Below are 24,367 nucleotides of genomic sequence, written 5' to 3'. Positions count from 1 at the left end.
GTTCACATTAAGTTTACAGCATATACACGAAGATAATGAGATGCTACTGTACTTCACCATTGTGCGCTATCAAAGCCGAGCAGCAAGGTTGAAAGGCTTGCACAGCATCGTCTGCATTAACAGCAGGGATGCACCACCTGTATGCAGAGGTGGAAAAAGTACTAGAAATTTGTACTCAAGTAAAAGTACTGTTGTTTTTACTTGGCCGACCGTGACAGCAGCAGCCACTTGTTGTCAGAGAGAGGAAATGAGTCAAGCCAACCTCTGGTCTCTCAATCCCCAATCAACGACTGAGTACCACTGAGCTTGTTTAGATGTGAAGTACACCTCCAAGAAGGAACAGAGAGAAAGACAAAGTACATGGAGGAAGAAAAAGAAAAAGGAGGAGGAGAAAGTTGAGACGTAGTGTCTCAAAGCATCGTATCCTCTTGCTGCGATCGATTCACATAAGAATCTTGATTCTGGAGACCTTGACTGTCCGTACAAAATAGGGCTGCCACTTTATTTTTAAATTCTAACTACTGTCTGAATGTGGAAAATTATTCAATTCTATATGTTCTGACTGGTTTGAAATGTAAATTCCCAGAATATAAGCACAACCCTGATCTGTTGAATGCCCATTATTCCTTAAAATGACACCAGGCCATAGTTGTTCTCTTTATTACTGCAAAATGGAGGACAACAAGTGTACTGTTTCACTCTGGACAAAAGACGTAGACCAGCTTTACCGTCCGACTGATCCACGCTTCTAGCATGGCTAAAACATGCACCCTGCGCTTTTCTTCCTTCATCTGTTGTTTCTTTTTCTTCCTTCCCCTGCAACTCCCTGGTGCCTCTCTATTTTCAGATGCTCACCTCCTCCACCCCCCACCCATTGCAGACGTAGGGAAATCCCTTAAAGATGGCGCTCCATCAGTAATGATTTTCTGCTCAGCTGAGCAATGAAAGGTACACATGCATTCAATCTGCTCTCTCTCTTTCTCTCTCTCTCTCTCTCTCTACCCCATCATCCATCCCTCAATGCATCTCATTAAAGTTTTAAAGCCAAGATAAGCCAGCACATCAGTGAATCCCTCCATCCGCCCACTCTTAACTCCACCCCATCCCTTCCTGATGTTCTCGCCGTGTCTCACTCTGGGGCAGTGTAAAATGAAGGAGAAGACAGCTTGGCATGTCTCTATTTAGAAAATAATAAGCGTACAGGAGCGAGGCAGCAAACTGTGGGAAGAAGAAGGAAGAAGTGGCGAGAGGGATCTTCAGTATCTTTGGAGACTTGTGAAGAGTTCCGGATTGTAGCGAAAGCTAGGTGGAGGAGGCTGTATATGTCTGAAATTAGTAATGTCCTTCTCAGAAGCACACAGTGTTGCCTCCTCCAGGGAAAAGTGAATGCATTTGTGGCATCTTTATATAGACAACACTAACGTAAATAAAGATCTTTTGTAATCTGTATTTATTCTATGTTTATATTGTGCTCTTTTCATGTGTAATTAAAGGCTGAATTAACTAATAAAAAAAATAGTCACAGGTTTGAATATTCTCTTATGCTAAATAAGCTTATCAAACCCAACTATGTGAGGAAATATTATATATAATGCATAAATACAGTAATTCACTATTACGAACCACTGAATCTTGAGGTTTGCCCTGCAAGCCATAACACCCATTTTCAGAGGGAGAGGGTATTAAGGAATTAGTTTAGTCAATATTATTCTGCAGGCTTTTAGCAACTTGTTGTCCGAAATGGAAAGTTGGTAAGGGATATCAATATTAATGGCATAATACTGAGACCTCATTATGCTGAAGGTCAATGGCCGGGTGTGGATTTAGAGCGCAGAAAGATTAACGAAACTCTTCAGCATTTCTGGCAGAGAAAAATTTGGCGAGCCGTAGGACACCTCCTAAAGGCGACCAGTCATTCTCGCTTACTGTACACACATGCATTCTTTCCTTCTTTCCTCCGAGAAGGAAACACACACACAAAATTACTTTTAAAGAGGCCTTTGTCACAGCAGACATTTTGACTTGAGACTTGGCTTTGTTCTATTCTATTCAAGTATCCAAGTAACCCATTTTAGTTTATTATTTTAGTTCACCAGTTTAATGATAGCCAGACAGATTCTTTTAAGAGGATGGAAAAATGAAGGGGTGCCTTCAATCCAGGAGTGGGCTTGTGAGTTTGTCAGATTGGATGTCTCAATTACTGACCTGCGCTTTCTGGAGGGCTCCTAAGAAGCTTTTTGCTGGGGAGAGATGAGTATGATGAGCTTATGGGGTTGTCATTTATACATATGTTTATTTGGTTTATTGCCTATTTGTTATTATTTTGTATTTACTGTGGAGGGATATGGATAAAAAACAAAATTTACAAAATTTTCTCTTAAAGTATTATACAAAAGTCTGTGATGTAGTGAGTGACAACTCATACATAAATACATGTAGGGCTAGTTTGCCAACTACTGCAGCTGGCAAGCTAACCGCAAACACGATAGCCAGCCTGGAACATGCTATCGCTACTCAGTCGCAAAAGCTTTCCTGGCTTGCTGGATTTCTGTCAGTTATTATTAGCTAACGGTTTGCTAAATGCAAGTTAGCAAACTAGCTAGCGGTCACGGTTTTAAACTTACTGAGTGTTCACAGAACTGGACTTTCTGTTGAGTTTGGAGTTCAGTCAGAGGCTGGGCTGAACACAGACTGTATAAAGACGCACTTCCACAAGCGCGGTCTGTAACTAGCTAGCTAACAGCTAATGTACAGTTGGTACAATTGGCTGTTTGGGGCAAATAAACACAAACGGTCCAGCGGTAAATAGCCATAAGTGCTGCAAGGTGAAAATTTGCTTCGCTTTCTGTCAGAAAACATCACTCCAAGGGAGTAAAGAACAAGTGCAACTACATTTCACATTTCAAACCAGACCTTTTTTGAGTAACAAAAAGGCAGGGTATCATTTGAATTTCTTAATACTGGTGCTAACATCCTATCTTAGTTTTGGTACTCACACCGAGAAAAATAGTTTTCAATAACTAAGAGAATATTAACATATAAAAATGAAAAAAATAAAAACATTTTTCACTTAACAAAATATGCAAAATTATTATTGCTTCAGTATTTAATGTTGCCTTAACACAAGCAGCCACACAAGAAAGTTACCTGCAAAATACAGTCTAAAACCAACAAAGTTAGTTGACTTCCTGGTTTAAATGAGGAACTATCTGATAAAAGAATAAGTAAAAACTTCAAATCTTTCCGAGCACTGGAAGCCAACTTTTGATACTTGTTCGCACTGACAAATTGGCACACATACAGGATGCGGAGTTACAGCACATATGTATGTAGAACATGAATGACATATTTATGTGCGTGTCTGTGTGTGTGTGTTTTGTGTTGACAGGGGATCGGAGGTGATGCAATCACCTTTGCATGGGCATGCAAGCCCCACACAGTCAGTGTACCCCACACAGAGCCGATCGTCTGATGCAACCCATGTGCTCCTGTGGTTTAGCTTGAAGCTCCATCAGTGCAGTCCTCTGAAAGATGGACATTTACATCAGGCCACTGTATCAGCCAAGCCTGAACACATTTCGCCTGAATATCTTTCCCCCTTTTTTTTTTTTTTTTTTTTTTTTACTGAATCGTCCTCTGCAGGGATCATCATCCTTGTGTCGCAGAGGATGATGTCAGTTTACATTTTTCATCATAGCGGCATATTTCTCATCATAGTTGAATACTGATTAGGGTCGGGGCTCAAAGGAAGGTTTTTTCGCTAAACAGGACACATCATAGTGTCCTCAGAGTGTCAAAGCAGTGATCCAACCTGCCGCTAACAGGCTTTTCAAATTAACGATACCGTACACATTCTACTGCATGGTTAAAAGGAAAATGTGTGCTTCTGTGTGAATATAAGATAAAAGAAAGTATTATCTAGCAGAAATTGAATCTACAATCTTAAATTAAAAAAAGACAAATTCTAAGCTTTTAAAGGTACTATGTGGAATTTTCAGAAAATCCTTGTTATATTAAAGACACCAGTGGCCATTAAAGGAAAACGGCAACTTATTGGGACTTTAGCTTATTCACCGTACCCCCCAGAGTTAGATAAGTCCATACATACACATCTCATCTCTGTGCGTGTCGTAACTGACGCACCCACTGCTAGCCTAGCTTAGCACAGATCCTGGAGGTAACCGCGCAACACCTAAAAAAGCACCGTTGTTACTCTCTGCTCCTCACCACCGGGCTTCTCAGGTGCTGCGAGCAAATCACTCCGCCCAAGTAGCAGAAGTAGCAGTGCTTCGCCTTCTGAGAATATAGTTCCCAGTATGTATACGGTTAGAAGATGGCTGTGTCTCATGTGACCTTGTTATTTGTACACGCTGTGACTATACAAATCACAACATGTAAATAGGAACATGTTGGCGTTATTTTGTCACTTATTGGGAGCAGTAGGCTAGATGGAGCCAGTTACCTCCAGGATCTGTGCTAAGCTAGGCTAGCGGTGGGTGCGTCAGACAGAGTTATGTTGGAACCCAACAGTTATGATCAAGACTATTCTGTGAGGCCTGAAGCTTCCCCTGAGGCCAAAGAGCGGCCTGTAGGGAAGTCACCAGCCTGTGACCCCTCACTCCTAACAAAGGAGTCTCCAAAATAGAGATTGTACCTCCAAGACATGAGGAAAATGGCAGACTGGTGGAGGGCTTGAGAACTGCAACGACGAATTCTCACACCTTTGTTGAGTTCGGGATTTCCGATTGGCCGCGGCTCCTTGAACGCACCACTCGCCGCCAGCAGGCGGCGGAGGGGAGATAAAAGTAGCCGGAGGTCACAGCCCGGGGCTCTTCGTGGTTTCATCGCCGTAAGAAGACACATCGTTCAGCGCTGTTCGAGAATCAACATTGTATCATTCGCTGGTCGAGTGAGACGTTTGTATCGTTCGTGATACAAAAGGGTCCTGGTGAATACGAAGCCCGTGTTACACCAAATCGGCAGAGGGGTAAATCAGCCCCGTCTCAAGGAAGAAGAGACAACGCGTTTTTCTTGCAGGTCGACTGGACCGTGTTTCCGCGCCACTGCCCTGGACGGTACGGGTCGTTAATCTCTGGCGAGAGTTAACTCAGTTTTGTTCACCGGAAAATCCGCCGGATAAGCAACGGACTGTACACCAAAAAGTAAGAGGCTTTTATAGTTCTGGGCAGATTTAAGAACTAGGGTGTTTATTAATGAGTAAAAGGTATCGCCATTTTGTTTACCATTAATGTGTGATCGGACCTCTGTGTCCTATGTGCTGTTATGAAGAATATCACTGATCCAGATATTGTTGAAAGTTGTGTTGAACTGTAGCTGATAACTCCTGATAAGGAGGAATTACTGTACAAGCTGAGTCAGCTGTTTGCTCGTAGAGGAATAAACGCTCTTTACCGTTCAACAAACCACTTTCACTCACTCACTCTCACTCTCACACACACACACACACACACACACACACACACACACACACACACACACACCCACACACACACCCACACACAGACATGTCCATGCTTTTTTGTTTTTGCATTGTTTTTGATTGTGATATTGTAAAATGGTATATAAGTTTATTATTGAAGGATAGCTGATTGGCTACTAATAATTGTGACGTTAATAAATCTTATTATACTTAAATAGCAGTTGCTTGTGATTATTTGTGTACTTATTGTAATAATTGCTGGCTGGACGGGTCTGTGCTCGAAATCACCCCTTTCTTTGAACCCTTTTAAAGGATTTTAACAGAAATGAGACTGTTCCACAGTTTGGTTATTGGTCCCTGACTTACAGGGTGGTGCCCCGTTTTGATTGTTTGTCGATTAAAGTTATTAATAACCATATTCATAACTTTATTAATATTGATAAAACATATTTGATAATTTGCTAATGATCAAATCTGTACCCTACCAGAGTATCCTACAGTTAGGACACGCACGGAGATGAGAAGGGTATGTATGGACTTATCTAACTCTGGGGGGTATGGTGAATAAGCTAAAGTCCCGATAAGTTGGTATGTTCTTAAGTAAACGGTGACGTGACATAGACAAGAGGGAAGGTGATTGACTGAAATCATGTTGATGGATGAGATAAAGGTAAAATTACACTGTTATTACAGTTTGACTAATGTTTTGCTCGAATGTCCTGCCAATGTTGTCCCTAGTTTTCCCCGGCCGTCATCGGTTACATTGCCATTTGGCCAGAAAAGCTTAATTTGATCAAACTTTTTTTGTGTGTGCTAACGTGGACTGTGTGTTAGACTCTGTGTTGTGGTGTGTGCCGCGCGTTTGTTGACGTTAGCAGACTCCATTTCTGAGCTATCATTAGCTGGTGTTGCAAACTGTTGGCACTGCAGGGGAGGCAAATTTGCATTTCCTAGGATGGAGAGGGAAAGTCCCGCCCTACTCTGCCTCCGATTAGCTAGTACTCGGTGCCCTTGTTTGTTGGATTGGTTAGGTTCAGGCACAAGGAGTGAAATTGAATAGGGTAAGGAAACCTGGGTAAGCCAATTAGAGGCAGGGTAAGATAGAGTAGGGCAGGACATTCCTTCGCCATTCTACAAAAAACCATATTTGCGTAGGGGAGCGGAAGAGAGGCAAGGCACTCAGGCACGCGCATAAACGTCACATCCTTTGGATTTTCCTGTTAAAAACATCCAGAGCCCTTTACATAGAAATCAGTCTACAGGCTGTTATTGGGCAACCGAGACATTTAGGGACAGTGTCCATTTTTTAAGTTACGTTACAATCCATTCACACATTGGCAATACAAAGCTGTTAATACATGTAAATTGCTTAACATGGTGCCTAAAAAGTATAACCTCACACTAATTATAATAGCCTTGGAACGTTCCTCTGTGGGATCTTTGGAGTAATTTTTGGTCAGGAGGCATTCGAACAGGATAGTTAAGCCACAGCAAAACTGAACAGAAAAGTTATTCAAATTCTTCCAAAGTAAAAACTTCCTTTAACATTTCCTTACCCACTGAGAAAGACCAAAACCACACAGCTCCTGTGTACACTAAATTTATAGTTTCTCCTCCCTGTGTGAGTTCATGGTTAGAAAATACTGCTTAAATGTTAACAGTTAGGTGACAAAAAAATCCCAGCTACCACTTACTTAAGCAGCAATTTAAGGCATATAGTCCACCATATACCATCTGGAACATTTCAGACTTGTAATGCCTAATAAAGTTTGTGGCAGAGAGAAAGGAAGGGGAAATGTGAGGGAAGGCTTACCATCGGAGGGCGATCTTGATGGGCGTGGTGAGGCAGGAAGTGAACAGGTCTGCTGGGAGGTCCGGGTTCATGGGCAGCAGCTCGCTGGCCTCGCAGGCAGCCAGCTGGATGCAGTTCTTCATGGAGGGCGGCAGGGGCATCTGGGCCAGCGGGTGGCTGGGGTTGATGGCTGCCACCTGAACAAACAAAACATGACAGCGTTTGTTCACATTTGCTGGGCTGCAACGACAGCCTGAGCCACATCTAGAAGTATGTAAATTAAAAATGTGTCCGTGTAAAAGAATTCAAATTCATATATGTTCTAGATATGTTAGAGCTGCAGCAACTAGAGATGTTCCGATACCAGTATCGGAATAGCCTCCGATACCGCCTAAAATGCTGGTATCTGTAAGTAATTGACTTTATGCACCGATCTGATACCACATTTTAAGCATCAAAGACTTAATTTCCTGAATTTTGATACATTTCAAGGCACCAATTTATGGTGAAAACGTCTTTATTTATGTCAAGGAAAACACAAAATGGTGACAGGTAACAGTTAAATATGACAAATATATAACAAAAAATAAAAATGTGGATGGAATATAATGCCGTAAGGGGGCGTTTGCATAGCTAGGGAGGACCCACCGACACTTGTTTTGCTTCCTACGCCCATGGTTAGTCTACTAAAACTTTCTTTAGTTGAGGACAGCCCTGTACGACAGAAGGAGACAGGTTGATGAACTTAAGCTAAAGACCAGATAAGACATGAAATGGAAGGTCAGAGACAGACTAAAGAGTAGCAACTCCAGACGGATACAGAAAGATGTGTAGTGGAGAAAAGAAGACGAATTACAAAGACGAAGGAGACCTCTTTGATGCCTCCATATTTGAAGTATAAACAAGTTAGGAAACTAATCTGGAGACTCAGTGAGAGTTTGTTCAATGGTCCAGCCGGGGCAACAGGTGAAGGCCTTGGCCCTCTCTTACCACCCACACAAGCCTGCTCTAACGGCTACCATTATTGTTGCGAGCTGTTTGTGTTCCTCAGATTGGGCATCAAATCATCGCTGCCAGAAAACTTTTCTACAACAGTTAAATCTGCTACTCATTTGATCCCTTGTCAACCTTCGGGAACAGACTTCTGACTGCTGGGACCAGAAATTCATAAATTTCTTCCAGAGTGAGCTCATTCTTATTCAAAAGTATTGTATTTATTATCAGCTGAACCTTTTTTTTATATTTATAAGCTGCTTTTTGTGTATACCACATTAAAATGGAAACAAACGGAGTTCATCTTTCTGATCCTGTTATGGACAGCATGGGATGGGAAATAAAAGTTGTTTGGGGTTTTCTCCGGTGCATTAAAAGCAGGAGGAAAACTTGATTGCAAAAGATACAGATCAGTGCTTTTTGCAGGTTTACCACCTTGTACTTCCAGACAAAGCATTACAATTGACGCACTGCCCGAGACATTTTTAAAAACGTAATGATAATGTGATAGTTTATCGATCCCAGTGAGGACATTTTCCTCTTGCTTGCCACCTTAGTGGGCGGTCTTCAGTGGTAAACGATCGTCTTGTCTGTTCTTAAAACAGAATTAGCATGGTATTTCCACATGCTCGGGGGGGGCTCTGTCAATATGTGCAAACGTGAAAAACGGAGGATTGTATATGATGTGAAACGCTAATTATGTTTGGAGCTCTTGATTATTTATGTGCTCATTGTGCTGTTGATTTGCTTTTCTTGGAGTTCAATATGGTTTCTGACTTTTGCGGAGTCGACTTTAATGAGCTGGGGGTCTGAACGGAGGCAGCTATCAAAGACTTTCCATTAACATCGCTGACTGCTACGGGTGGCTGCATTCATTTTGCAGCCCTGCCTGATGGCAGGAAAGGAGATTATCATATTATTGTTATTACCGCCTCTTTTCTGTACAACACAAGTCTCTCTTATTCCAAGAAACCCCTTCATCAGGTTGCATCAATTTTTAATTGCCTCTGAATTGACAGTAGCAATGTGTGACTTTCACGGTGATTCAGCAGGATGAAGTTTTGTCCACAATTTAATTGGAATCCCTTTGTATATGTCTTAAAAAAGTAGCTGACAGGCACAATGAACATCAAGAATTCAAGTGGGCCCATCCCGAGCCGATCCCAATCATCAGTATGAGGGCTGATACAGGCTTATTTTGATAGCTAAAATTAAGCGGATAAAATGCAGATCCTTCTTCTTTTTTTTTTTTTTTTTTTAAACTGTACTTCACTGTGTTTTGTCATCTACTATAGACCCAGTCACAAGGTTTGTTTACAGTAACTTCCTGGTAGAAACCTCCTGCGTCCCGTACATACAATTTAACGGCGCTGAGCAAACGGGGTCGAGGAACAACTGGAAATACTCTCCTCTCATTCATCTAAAATGCATGTTTGATACTTTCATATGTCAACACATTCACTAACATTAGGTTAGAGAGCTCATTTACCTGTTGGGCCACATACTAAAGAAACTGACACCACCCAGACTAGCAGTCAGTCAGAGCGGCAGGTGACATGTTGCTGTTTGTAACGCTAGATTTGGTTTATCAAAGCGCTAGCAAAGCAACACGGGACAGGAAATAATCACAGCAGAGACTTCAGATAGCTCGGAGCACTGTGTTTAACTATATTTCTTTAAAGGTTACTGTTAGGGCTGAAAATGACACATTTCACATATCTCTACAATTCAAATCAACTACCATTTGTTTTGAGTCATAGGCTTTACAAGCTAAACAACGCACAACTATAACCATAGACCCTCAATTTAAAATTAAAGAACCAACAATGACCCTTTAACAGGAAAAAAAGGAGAACCTCAGGAGGAACAAGAAAAGAAGGATCACTCTGCCAGAACAGACAGACATGCAGTAGGTGGTGTATTTACAGACTACACAGAATAAGAGGTGACAAAATCAAATAAACCCCAAAGTGATTTTTGTGTTAGCGCGACGTCACAGTGAACACAGTTTATGTTCTTCCTTAGTATTTTATTGATTTTGAGTCCACTTCTGTCTTTTAACTTCTTCTTGCCGTATTATTAGAGTAGGAACATTTGCAACCGGTTCCAATGCAGAACCAGTTCAGTCCTACCAATGAGGCTCCCTCCAGCAGTTGCAATTCGCCAACTTCAGTTTTGCACTGAAACATTTGAGTTAGTTTAAGACATATCGAAGAGCTGTAGACACCTTGAACAGCGGTTTACTGTGGCAGAAAATGCTATGCTCGAACCAGAGCTGTTTGGACCAATCAAATTGTCAGGGCGGGCTTTATATGATGATGGACAGATGATCAACAGTAACGTAATCAACCACGTCACCAAAGAGCGCTTGGGTTGAATTCAATTACAACAAAGATCGACAGCGCATTCATTTTAAAAGAGGAACAGAGAACCGCAATCACGTATGTATACACATTACCATACCCACCCGCACAACACGGAAACTGCCACCTCTGCTCTGTCGAAGCCTGCCTTTGACTCACAGCTTCTGTGACGTTTGTCTCCGTTGCTCTGATTGGTTGGAGGTCTATCCAATTGAGTGCAGAGGCATTGTCTTTCCTGGTTCGGTTGAAACATGCCCCATAATCACAGCCCAATGGTGCAGGATCAGATTAATATTCTGACTAGAATCGGAGTATGACCACGTCAGGCTAAAAACTCTTTCGGTGTTTGCAAAAACATTTGGGGCTACAGGCCTGAAAGCTAAGCAGGAGAGAGTGTGAGAAATCGACAAACTGTCTGGCACCGACTGTCAAGAGTACATTAAAAGCCCTGGCAATCAATCTGTCAAAAGAACACAAGCAATCGTCTAAGCATGCGCAGACATGGAGTGTAAGAACATAAACAGACACTTTCAGAAAAAGTACACCCACCAAAGTGAGTTTGTCACACCACAGGACCATGTGGTATTAACCACCCAGCCAAAGTATATAAAACTAGGTTTCAAAAATCGTGAAAGAATAAGCAGTATTCTCGGCTCGGAGACGCTGCGCGCAAGTCTAATAAAGACGCTGAGCAGGAACTGCTGGTAGGCCCGGCTAGCTGATTCGGGCTGAAAAACTGAAAGGTGCGTTAGTGACCGCTATTCTGCTTGTGCTTATATGATTGAGGCATTTAACAGAGTTGTTTATTCATGTATTTATTATTATTTATGCTTCTGCGTCGAATGATTGGTCAAGTCATCCTGTGTGTTGATAGTCACTGTTTCAAGCAGCCTACTGTGGGGAGTAGCAACATCGCTGACATCAGCTTTGCAAATAAACTCAGACATATTTTGGTGACAAAATGATACCAACGTTGGTAACAATGTAGTTTTTATAATGTATAGTAGCGGAGGGGTTAAGTATGACTCCAGTGCATCATCAAGCTATGATTTCAGGCCCGACCAAAACATCCTGGACACAACTGGTGAAAAACAGTTCAGAAAAAATGCATTTGACTTCTGAGTTTGAAGTCAGAATTCTGACTTTAAAGTTAAAAGTCTTCTAAAAGAATTCTAAACCTCTTCCGTAGTATTTTCTAACTTGGTTTTGAAAGAAATTACTGATTTGGCTTTGGCTTGGATGACCCAGACCTTAAACACAAGCGCAAACACAGCCGAGCTCCTGAATGGAAACTGGTCCAAGGGGCAAGCACTGAGGGGACGTCCACATCTTTCTGCACCCAGAGGGTGAGTTGAGTCAGTTACGAAACATGACAAGAAAGCAAACACAACGAACCCAGCAGGCTGGCCAGGAAACAAAACAGGAAAAATTGCAATTCTGACTTTAGACCTTGAAAATTCAAAAACACGAGAAAAAAAAAGGGAAAGAAAATATCAGTATTTTATTCATAAAACTGCCATGACCTGAATCAAAAGTTTAATCCGGTTTCCAGTTAAGCTAATAAAACTGAAAAACACTGGCATGTGACGAGGTACTGTAGATTTATGTAATACCTCCCTACTCCTGTATACACTGCACAGCCTCCCTGCTCTCTGCTAGTCCAATAACTCATTAGCTGACTCTATAATAAGGCAGCAGCAGCTGAAGCTCAGATCTCAGTGTGAGACATTATGTTTTTAACAGGAGCGCTCTATAAGAAGCTCTGCACACACAGGAATAAATGATGATATTAAAAATACAGAATAGACTTAATTAATGGGGGGGATGGGTGTAATGAAGTGTGTAACTGCATTTTTTAAATTATCAACATGCATATTTCATTCCTCTTTGAAATGCTTGCAGGCGTGAGTGAGTGCCCGATCACTGCCGTGCCGATGGATCTGTGCCAATCTCCTTGGAACATCGCTCTCTCTCTCTCTCTCTCTCTCTCTCTCTCTCTCTCTCTCTCTCTCTCTCTCTCTCTCTCTCTCTCTCTCTCTCTCTCTGAAAATGTCGCCTTGCTCGCAGAGACAGACATCACAAACAAAGCGGCGTGCGTTTCTAAAGCCTTCTCATTGTGTCGACATAAGAACAACATTGTCTCCTGAAAGAGATTGTGGAATGAAGGGGGTGATGGCATGCCGCAGTAATCCGAACGGTAAACAGGACAACATTGCCAGCAGAAGCTGATTAATGCCAAGCCTCCACTGTAATTATCACATTAGCATACTGTAATCTCGCAAATTACCATGAAAATCACCATGACAGCTTACTTTTCTCTCTCTTCCACTGGGGATACCAGGGTACAATTGAAATGCCGAGAATTCCCCTTTTATTTTTTTTAAGTGACACTAATTGATGAGACTAATCCTACGGGGGGATGGGGGAGTAAAAGCACAGGAGAACAGTCATGCACGTTACCAAAACACAACTCTAGTCGAGCAATACATTTTACAGCCGTGCATTAATTATTCATTAAAGTGATAGAAGGAGTTGGTGAAGGCTTAATGTGAGCATCCTGGAAACTCCGGCAACACAAACATCTAACCGCATGTGTACACACACACACACACACACACACACACACACACACACACACACACACACACACACACAGCACTCTTAGCTGTGAGTGCTGCAGGGTACAAACACATACAATTCTGTCTGCAGCTAATGCAGCGAGTATGTTTGCTGAGTGCACGCAGGAAGTGATGAGATATTTAAAAGGAAGCAGGTGGCCTATAATAGAGCACTCAGAGCACACACACACACACACACACACACACACACACACACACACACACACACACACACACACACACACACACACACACACACACACACACACACACACACACAATGGACTGCAAGAGGAGGTTGATATGGTGCTGTGGAGGAGTGATAAAACACCTCCTCCACCTTTCATACCATCCCCTCAGCCATCTCCTTCATGCTCTTGTCTTCATCACGGCATCTCAGAATCATAGTCCCCGGTGAGTTAGGCCTGTTGTGCTTTGTGATTCGTGCGCACTGCGCTTGTGTGTCTATTTAAAAATGGCTGACAAAGTGTGTGTGTGTGTGTGTGTGTGTGTGTGTGTGTGTGTGTGTGTGTGTGTGTGTGGTGGCGTGTTGTGTCACGGCAGAGGGATGCGGGTGCAGGAGCACGTGGGCGAGGTGGGGGACTCCCTGCTCAGATCGTCTCCTGAATGATTAAAAAGTCTCTGGAAGTCCTAGCATCTTCCATTACCCCCACCTGCCCATTTATACACCTCTCATTGTGTGTGTGTGTGTGCGTGTGTGTGTGCGTGTGTGTGTGTGTGTATTTACGCACGCACTCAGGTATCAGGTGGAAAAGTGAAATTGCTTATGGACGTTTTGCAACTTCCCCTGCATTTACCAGGAGGACTTCCTCTATTTATTTCCCCGACGCAACACGATAGTTAAACCGTAAAAGATGCAGCAAAGACAGATTAGGCCCTGAAAAACTAAAATATTGTCCGTTCTTGCCTGAGCCACACGCCGTCTCTCAGCTGACCATAACCATAGCCACTTCACCAGCTTTCCTCCCAGGCCTTATGGCTAAGGTTTGACTAGAATTACACTCAACTGACAACAGACAGCCTTGGGAGAACCCCAAGTGGCCAATTACTCTGTAACCCTTGTACAAACCGGCTACAAGAGTGAGGAGTTTGTTGTCCCATCCCCTCCTCTCTGGCTCTATTTGAAGCCAAGGCTACTTCCACTTCACTGTGAAAGCCTGCATGCTCAGAGTTTTAGGCAAAAAAAAAAAAAGGTTTGAGGGAGTCAATTCACCTTCAACATGCAGTCATTTAGCCAAAATAAGAAGTAAATTTGCAGTTTGTAAATTGTGATCTTTTTGTGTTGTTGCTGGAGGACTTCAACGTGCACGTGGGCAATGATGGAGACACACAGAGAGGCGTGATTGGGAGGAACGGCCTCCCTGATCTAATCCAGAGTGGTTGTTAGTTGTTGGACTTCTGTGCTAGTCATGGATTGTCTATAACGAACACCATGTTCGAACATAGGGATGCTCATAAGTGTACCTGGTACCAGAGCACCCTAGGCCGAAGGTCAATGATCAATTTTATAATCGTTTCATCTGATCTGAGGCCGTATGTTTTGGACACTCGGGTGAAGAGAGGGGCGGAGCTGTCAACCTATAACCATCTGGTGGTGAGTTGGGTCAGGGGGTGGGATAAGACTCTGGACAGACCTGGTAAGCCCAAACGGGTAGTGCGGGAACGTCTGGAGGAGACCCCTGTCCGACAGACTTTCAACTCACACCTCCGGCGGAGCTTTTCGTGCATCCCTGTGGAGGCTGGGGGCATTGAACCCGAGTCGACAATGTTCAAAGTTTCCATTGCTGAAGCTGCGGCGAGGAGCTGTGGTCTTAGGGTCTTAGGTGCCTCAAGGGGCGGTAACCCACGAATACCGTGGTGGACACCGGTGGTCAGGGAAGCCGTCCGACTGAAGAAGGAGTCTTTCCGGGATGTGTTATCCCAGAGGACTCCAGAGGCAGTTGCAGGGAACCGAGGGGCACGAAGAGCTGCAGCCTCTGCCGTGAAAGAGGCAAAGCAGCAGGTGTGGGAGAAGTTCGGAGAAGACATGGAGAAGGACTTTCGGTCGGCACCAAGGTGCTTCTGGAAAACTGTTCGCCACCTCAGGAGAGGGAAGCGGGAAACCATCCAAGCTGTGTACAGTAAGGATGGGACACTGTTGACCTCAACTGAGGAGGTAATAGAGCGGTGGAAGGAGCACTTTGAGGAACTCCTCAATCCGACTAATACGCCCTCTATGTCAGAGGCAGAGCAGTGCAGTGCAGTTCGGTGGGCTGGGGATCTCATCGCTGCTCTTTACAGATGATGTGGTCCTGATGGCATCATCGGCCAGCGACCTACAGCACTCACTGGATTGGTTCGCAGCCGAGTGTGAAGAGGTTGGGATGAGGATCAGCACATCTAAATCTGAGGCCATGGTTCACAGCAGGAAACCGATGGAGGGCCTACTCCAGGTAGGGAATGAGTCCTTACCGCAAGTGAAGGAGTTCAAGTACCTTGGGGTTTTGTTCGTGAGTGAGGGGACAATGGAGCGGGAGATTGGTCGGAGAATCGGCGCAGTGGGTGCACCATTGTGACGAAAAGACAGCTGAGCCAGAAGGCAAAGCTCTCGATCTACCGGTCAATTTTCGTTCCTACCCTCACCTATAGTCATGAAGGCTGGGTCATAACCGAAAGAACGAGATCCAGGGTAAAAGCGGCCGAAATGGGTTTCCTCAGGAGAGTGTCTGGCGTCTCCCTTAGAGATAGGGTGAGAAGCTCAGTCATACATGAGGAGCTCGGAGTATAGCCGCTGCTCCTTTGCGTCGAAAGGAGCCACTTGAGGTGGTTCGGGCATCTGGTAAGGATGCCCCCTGGGATCCTCCCTAGGGAGGTGTTCCAGGCACGTCCAGCTGGACTAGGACAAGACGGGGGGATTATATCTCCACCCTGGCCTGGGAACGTCTCGGGATCGCCCAGTCGGAGCTGGTCAATGTGTCTCGGGAAAGGGAAGTTTGGGGTCCCCTGCTGGAGCTGCTGCCCCCGCGACCCGACCCCGGATAAGCGGACGAGGATGGATGGATGGATGGTGTTGTTGATTTTAAAAATTGTCTCCGCAGCAATGAAGTATAATTCCAGGAATAGTTTGAGAAAAACCTTTACTAAACCTCGCAAGTGATGTGACTGCAGCCTGCAATGTGTTGAGCTACCTCTATACTTCATTGACAGCTGAGGTGCTATTGTTTCTCTTAAGTTAAAAAAAAAAAAGTCTTTTGCAATTCTACTTTTATTTATCTTACAGCAGTTTTCTTTTATATTGTTTTTCTACTTCACATGTATTTTTATATGCATATAGTTTCATTTTTATTATTGTATTTTCTTATTATATTCTTTATGTTTTGTGTAGAGTGGACTCTAAAGCTCAGTCCAGACCAAATATTTGCAACGAGACAAGTTGAAACTTCTTCCAACGCGCCGGCAAAGCTGGTCTACGGAAAGCCTTTCCACTCCCTATTCAGCACCATTGTACCGAATCTGGTTGCAATTCCACCAGAGTTCCACTGGAGGTTATCGCAGGCAAGTGCAAAATGAATGGGAGTTTATGGAGCTAAACGGCTAAATTTGTCTCTTTTGCCTGATTGTCGTTGAGAAATCTCCAATTTGATTGTAGTTTCCCGCTTGACGGCATCCGAAGCAGAACCAGAATGTAAGAGTGAATATTTCGGTGTGGTCTATAAAACATTAGCAAACATCTTTCTAGCACGTGTATTAACAGGGAGAGCCTAACCTGTCAGCTGTGTTTTATTGACAGGGAGAGTCTAACCTGTCAGCTGTGTCGTCGATGCCTCGAGAGAACAAAGGAAGTGACTTGTGTGTTAAGCAGTATCTCCAGCCGTATGATGTGTATGACGTCATTGACATTTTAAAAAGGCTTTTTAGAAAAAAAAAAAAGCCACTCTAAAAAATCTAACACCCAGCAGTGTGTATTTTCTTAGCCTCCCCTTTTGAATGCAGCATTCAAATTACTAGACAAAAAATGATATCCTGAGAAAAGTGGATTTTGAGGGCTATAGCTCCATAGACCTCCATTCATTCTGCACTCGCCTGTGAGCGCCCCCTATATGGAACCAGAGTGGAACTGCAACCAGTTCGGAAGCCAGAAGTAACGAGGAGTGGAACTTCTTCCCTTATTAGAAATTCTTTGGCGCCGGTCTGCAGTAGAGTTTAGATTATTTTCCGCAACTATCCTCGGCCCGGGCCAGACCCTTGATCAGGCGTTGTTTTTTTTGTTTGTTTTTTAAAAGCCTAATTGGGTGGGGAGAAAGCTATGCCATAATCAGAAATATTATATATATATATATATATATATATATATATAAAATAACAAATGTGTACAAATGTTAGGTTGCAGTTACAAAATGCAACACGTGTCATGGGCGGAGTCTCCCCTCTACTCGCACGCATCACACCGGGCCTGCTGTGCTGAATAAACAAACGTTTACAGGCTTCGTCCTTGTTGCATTATTCTAAACAGATTTCTGCAGTTCCAACAACTCTGAATTGTAGTTGGGAACGTCAGTTATAACGGCCCACGACTTAAAAAAGTGTTGGTTTCAATCGGGCTCGAGCTCATAATTACAGTTAATGTGTCGGGCCGGGCCCAGACACAACGTGCTCGGGCTGGGTCGGGCTTGATTTTTTGGGCCGATCTAAGCTCTAGTCTGCAGCGGTCTAAAACCTGCTAGTTCACACCAATGCGACGAGCTGAGACGGTGTCTCGTCTCCATAGCAAAGACTCTTTGTGCTTCCGTTCGGTCGGTCAGGCTTTTTTGAAGCTGATGTACCATTTGTTGCGTCTCAATATGGATGTGGATAACGTTAGTTATAGTGAGATGCTTGCTACTGTTGCATTTCTAGTGATGAATCAGCGATAACGTTCTATTCATGGGATTTCTCGTTGAGCCTCCATCTACCAGCTGACTAGCCTAGAAATCTAGACCACCCTAGCGGCAGCAAATGTAATTTGCAGCCAGGGTCGTCTAGCAACTCTCCGTTGGCTTGCGAGCTGGAAAAAATAAACTCGGTCCGGTTTCTGTCCGGGCCAATCACATTGTGTATTGAGTTGGTGGGCGGGCTTAACATAATGACGGCAGAGTTGCGATGGTTCCGCATGAATTCCCTGCTACTTGAAAACAAAGAAGATGGCTGCTGCTGGGAAACAGCGGTCTTTGGAATCGGCTTTGGCCGCGACTCTGGAAGACTTGGAGTTCAGCTTGTCTTTGAGAAAAGAACAAAGAACGGCACTGAAGTCATTCTTAAAAAAGGAAGATGTGTTCGGAGTTCTGCCGACCGGATACGGCAAAAGTTGAATCTACCTTGGCTACCTTCTTCGTTGCTCTGGTTGATTGTAACTCTGTCCTATTGTGTGCAGAGGGAATTTGAAAGACAACCATTTATCCCGCCCCTCGGATTGAGCCCTGCCAATGGGGAGTTCCCAGACCCAACATCTGGATGTGAGTCTGGCTTGTCAGGCTACCAGCTGACAGTTTGTAACATACAGTAGAAAAGTTTATAGAGGACTTTAGCAGCTGCCTTCTCTACTGGCTGTTGAAACAGGTGACGTTCCTTACGTTCTAAAATCAGCCACTGGCGATTTGAACAGCTGAGTCGCAGGCGACGCCTTCAGCCGGCTTGAGTCGAGCTGAGTCGGGCCGGTTCAGACCGCTGCAACTTCTCCCTGCGACGTTCTAAAAACAGTTTTGTCTCGTCGCGAATCTTTGGTCTGAACTGGGCTTAAGAGCAATGCACAAAAGTTCCAATGTACTTGTACGGCCCTGTACCTGTGCAAATGGCAATACACCTATTCTATTGTATTCTATTTAGCCCTGAAGGTGCAGCCATGCCACGAACCCTGCAAACTTAAAACAGAAAAGGAGCAGCAGGGGCCGAGGATGGAGACACACTTGTGACGAGCTCTGTCTAACACTGTGGCAACTCAGCAGTTTAGTTGCTGCCTTCACCTTTACTTTAACTCGTAGGTAACGTGGCGTTCACAGCCGCTCTGCTTTACTCTCTGCTCGGTAATGTTCGTCCTGTACTCTCTCGCACACTGCTCTCTCCGCTCCGCTCCCCTTCCCTTCCCTCCCCCTCCCTCCCTCCCTCCCTCCCTCGTTTCCCAGCTAATCTACAGTCTGGCTGAAACTTCTCCATGAATAATTGAAATGAATGACAGCACCGTCTCATTAGGGATTCATATAACACGCTGCAGCCGGGAGAGAGAAAGAGAGAAAACGTAATAAAAAGATGAAGCGGTGAGGGGGACTGGGGGCTGGTAGTGGTGTGTATCTAATGTGTGTGTGGGTGTGTGTGTGTGTTTTTTTTTGTGTGAGTATGTACTCCCAAGACTAAACCAAAACTCAATGATTTAGAGCCAGCTGCCCATTTGATTGGCTGAAATACGGCACTGACAACATCCTGGACAGAGTTGTCTCCTTTATGAATACAGTATACTGTAGATGAGTGCAAGTGTGTGTGAGAGAGTGTGAGTGTGTATGTGCGTGTGATTTAGTGGCCTGTGTGCAAGTGACAAAGTCTTCCACTTTCCCATTAATAACTCATAAATACCAGCGGTTCGTTGCACCCTGTTTGTGTTTATATGACACACCTAATCTTCTTGGGAGTGTTTTTCCAATTACAACCCTGGTACTAATTCATGGCTGCGGTGTTGTGACATGCCGTAAACCATGAGGGTTGTTTGTCCGTGCGGCTGCCCACCTCCAGCTCCTGCTCTCTCTGCAGGGCGAACTGTTTGAACGACTTGACGATGATCCCCGCGTTGGAGCAGTCGTAGACAAAAATGGACGGGCTGCCCATCCACGTCTGCAGGTCGTAGATGGACAGCGGGATGTACTGGGTGTAGTTCTGAAAGAGAGGAGAGAAGAAAAAAAAAAAAAAGAGAGATGAGACAGGAGATAGTTTAGGAGGAGAGACGAGGCATCGCGCTATTGCTGAAAACTCAATTTTATAGATTTGTGTTTAATAATTCACCAGTCATCTGTTTGATGAAGAGTTGGGCAGAGCATAGGGGGAGATAAACAGTTGAAAAGAGAAAATGATAATGAGGGAGAGTGAGAGAAACAGAAACATGAGGATGATGGGAACACAGAAAGAGGCAATGAGTAATAAATCTAATAACCATGGTGCTATAAAAGGTGTTATACCCTATACTTAAATGGAAAATTTGATTCAACGCCACTTCACCCCAATCATCTCATGTTTGAGCAGCCAGTGACACAGCAGCTTAATTTTATGGAAAAAGGAATAAGTATAAGTGGTAAAATGTGGAGGAAAGGGGTGGGGGTGTGGGGAACACATAAGGCCCGAGGGTGTACTGGGGGCGGCGAGGCAACAGCTAAGCCCAGACAGCAGTGGTGCATCATTGTGAGTCGGTGCTTACTTATAGGACGAGGCGATGAACAACTCAAGATTTTATGTCTGGTTTTTCAACTCTCTGAGTCTCTACAGTGGAACTCAACCCTAAGATCACGGAATGCAGGTGGACTGGGTGATGTTAAGTTGTGACCACAGGAAGTGGTCGAGGAGCCCAGGACCCTTTTGAGGAACACTCTCATGGTACGTGTCCACTGGCAAGCCTCAGCCATCATTCATTGTCTATAGCAGGGGGTGTCAAACTCAATTTCACTAAGGGCCAGACTGGAAAATAAGAATCACATCAAGGGCCAGACATGTTTAGTTTATTGACCTCCTTTTATTAAAGAGAAAAAAGTCAAATATTTTGACTGTATTATTCCATGTCTTACATAGCTTTCTCACTTACTGTTTGGGCCCTAAAAAAAAAATAAATCGGCAAAAATATTCCTTAGCAATCATAGGACATAACAAAATTGTCTGAACACATGCCAAAAAAGGAGGAAAACGTGCCAAAAACATCGGAAAATTTACAAAAACTTCAGAAAAAGCTTTAAAACGTCGGAAAAGGGACAAAAAACTCGGAAAAAGGGGTGCCTGTGTAGCTCACCTGGTAGAGCGTGCGCCCCATGTACAGAGGCTCAGTCCTTGCCGCATCGGTAAAAACGACAAAAACATAGAAAAATCGAGAGAGAATAGAGAGAAAGTTTCCGAACGAGCCACCATGTTGGTATGTTTTGAAATCCACGAGCAGACAGCCCCACGTGACGTGTTCGTCCAATCAGGTGCAGCCATCGCGGTTGTCGGAGGGTGTAGCCAGTTTTCTTAGCTTGTTGGTGGTCAGTGAAGAGAAACCGATAACTGCTAGTGGCTAGCCCATCCGGCGTCCAATGCTGGGAAGTGGGGCGATCCCTGCTGTCAAAAAACGCCACGGTGGACCCGTGCCATTACTCTAGCTGCATTTCACCTGCAAGAACCTCAGTCCAATTTCAGTGCCAAACAAATCATCCCTACTTTGGTGACAAAAATCATGCCTCTGTGGTGTTTTCGATCTCCCTTCCTACCTCTGCACGTCTCTTTAGGACTACCTTTTTAAATCATCGCAGTCACCAGGGGTGTAGCGTTATTTATTTTAGTGCCGGGGCGCACCTATGGCGCGTGCACGCACACGGTTAAGTTGTGGCTCATTCCGAAGGTTATGTAACTCACTGTTCCTACGGTGGCAAGTTTACATACATTAGTCAAATATTACTATAAAATGAAAGAATGTTTTGCTGCCTTGTTGTCATCTTTATTAGTTAACAGTGAACTTTAGACAAAGAAACTACCGGCAACTTTTAAGGTGGAATGTTTTCTTGTATGTTACTCGATGCCAGTGTTGCCAACTCTTTTCCAATGAAACTCGCTAGCACCAGCTCCAAAAGTCGCTAGATGGCGTCATACGCTCATTTGCATATTTGTGACGTCATTACGCAATCATTTGTATAAAGCTTAGTGTTTGTTTCAGCAAGGTAGATAGAAAGAAATAGAACTCTTTAGCCAAATAATCACAAATTCAATACAGGAATTTATTTTACCTTATAATTATTATTTAGGTAGCCTATCTTTGAAGTAAAAAAAAAAAGAAATTCTACAAAGGGAGGGAAAAAAGATTGATAAAGAATTCTCAAAGAAGGCTGGCTTGCCCAGGGCCAGCTCAGCTCAGTGGAGTCTTTCTCCCGTCTCTCCTACCTACACCGACCCCCGCACCCTGTCCCCCCCTCCCATTATACCTGCCTGCTGAGGAGAGAGGAGAGAGGCTGCTCCTCTGCTCCTCAGTCACAGAACAGAAGACTGTTTTGGCGGCTACAGGAGAGAAATACCTTGCATGCTCGCTGGAAATCTGGCTACTTTCTGTAGAAATGTAGAAAATGTCACCAGATTTGTCGCTAGTCGCTTTTTGAAGAAAAAAAAAAAGTCGCTAAGGGGGTCTCAAAAGTCGCTAAATCTAGCGACAAAGTCGCTAAGTCGGCAACACTGCTCGATGCATAAGTTGACGTCGCGAATCCATCAACACAACTTTGGCCATTCCATTCATTTGTATCGTCTCTCTTGCATGATACATGCTTTAGTGATTGTTGGATCTTCAAGCACTTAAAAGGAAATGTGAATTTCAACCACATTACCCCTAATTTCCCCCGGGCGCGTCTGCGCTAGGGCTGCCACCTCTTAGTCGATTAGTCGACTAATCGGTCGTTTTGGTTTTAGTCGACTAAGATTTCTTTTGTCGATTAGTCATTTTTTATGCTTATTCATGCTTAATTATTCATTTCCAAGAAACTTATGAGCAAATTTATGGTAAACACAAGATTTAAAGTGGTGCTTTTACAGGATTAATTGTGGAGAAACTCACTTGTACAGATGGTTAATTAACTACATTTATATTGTGCTTTTCTAGTCTTAACCACCTCTCAAAGCGCACAGCTCTGTCAATTAAATCAACTAATCGATTAGTCGACAAAATTGTATAAGTGTTAGTCGACTAAGAATTTCTTTAGTCGAGGACAGCCCTAGTCTGCGCTGTGTTCTGGAGGCGCCATGACCCCCCTGTGAGCAATCGCTGCCATTCAAGTCAGTGCTTTAGGCTGCTTGCACACGGTGTCAGTTGCGTGGCGGCTGCGTGGCGTTTTCTCTATCTTTGCACACCAGAAACGTGTCTGACGCGGCGCTGCTGCTGCTGCTGCTAGCCTTGTCTTGTCTGGACACATGGATTCCCATTGATAAACGGCACTCGAGCAGTATATACTTCACATAAATATATACTGATTTGATTACAGCAAAGACAATGTCCCAACGTCCCAGCTCCGGCAGCGATACGCACAGCTTCTATTTTTGCCGGATGCCGGAGAGCTCCGCAGCAATTCAGCACACGGCAGATAGTGCGGGACAGGAAGTCGAGCACAGAAGCGTGCGAGAAGCACCTCTCCATTCCACCAAAGACACGCGCCAGGTCTATTTTCGCGGGCCTTTTAAAACAGCCGGACAAGAAGGGAAACAGTGAGATCCAGTCAATATAAAAAAATAAATAAATAATAATCCTTTTACATTTACTAGTTTCCGACTAAAGAGAAGTCCCTTCCCGACACTGCAGCAGCAGCTGTGCAGCTACAGGTTTTATAGTTACAGATGCAGGACCAGTTCCCGGGCCTCAGCAAACAGCACAGCAGGACACAGAAGCCCTTTGACAACCATCCCCAGGATGTTTTGCAATCCAGCTCTTTGAAACAGATTTTTACAGGGCGGCTTTTGAGTTTTGGTTGCATCTGACCCAGAGCTCTCCAACAAGGCAATTATGTTTCTGATGCCGTTTGCCACAACATATCCCTGTCGAGCGGGATTTTCTGTGCTTGTGGCCTTGAAGACTTCGTACAGGAACACATTTGGGCCTAAAGCCAGATATCAAAGCTTTTGACAGCATCAGTGCAGCAGCATCACCCATCTCATTAGGGCCCTGATGGTGAGCCTGTTGCATCACACTATCGGACAGTTTTCGCAAGTTCACAATAGACTAATCTCACATTGTCATCCAATATAAATGTAGCTGTTGTAATGTCAATGAATCGTGGTTCAACACAGAGTATGGATTTTGATGCAATATATTTTCAAACAGTTTGGAATGTTATTTGGGTACAATTAATTTGTAAACAGAAAGTAGCTTATGATCTTTACCAGCAACAGACAAGCTCTCTCCCTCTTTCTGTGTTGCATCTGTGTG

General features: G+C 44.0%; 1 protein-coding gene across 4 annotated transcripts in view; it reads right to left on the bottom strand.

Moving 5' to 3' along the window:
• The window catches only part of rptor (regulatory associated protein of MTOR, complex 1), a 261,324-nt gene that overhangs the window by 125,226 nt on the left and 111,731 nt on the right, over positions 1–24,367 (bottom strand). For all 4 annotated transcript variants that reach the window (XM_028566774.1, XM_028566789.1, XM_028566782.1 and 1 more), the window contains exons 6-7: positions 19,960–20,106; positions 7,254–7,429 (exon numbers count right to left, since the gene is read on the bottom strand). In XM_028566774.1, coding sequence (XP_028422575.1) covers positions 7,254–7,429; positions 19,960–20,106 — 323 coding nt within the window. The remainder of the gene's footprint in view (positions 1–7,253; positions 7,430–19,959; positions 20,107–24,367) is intronic.

Source organism: Perca flavescens, chromosome 2 (assembly GCF_004354835.1).
Source record: "Perca flavescens isolate YP-PL-M2 chromosome 2, PFLA_1.0, whole genome shotgun sequence".
Lineage (NCBI taxonomy): Eukaryota > Metazoa > Chordata > Actinopteri > Perciformes > Percidae > Perca > Perca flavescens.
This window is presented reverse-complemented; position numbering and strand designations above follow the sequence as displayed.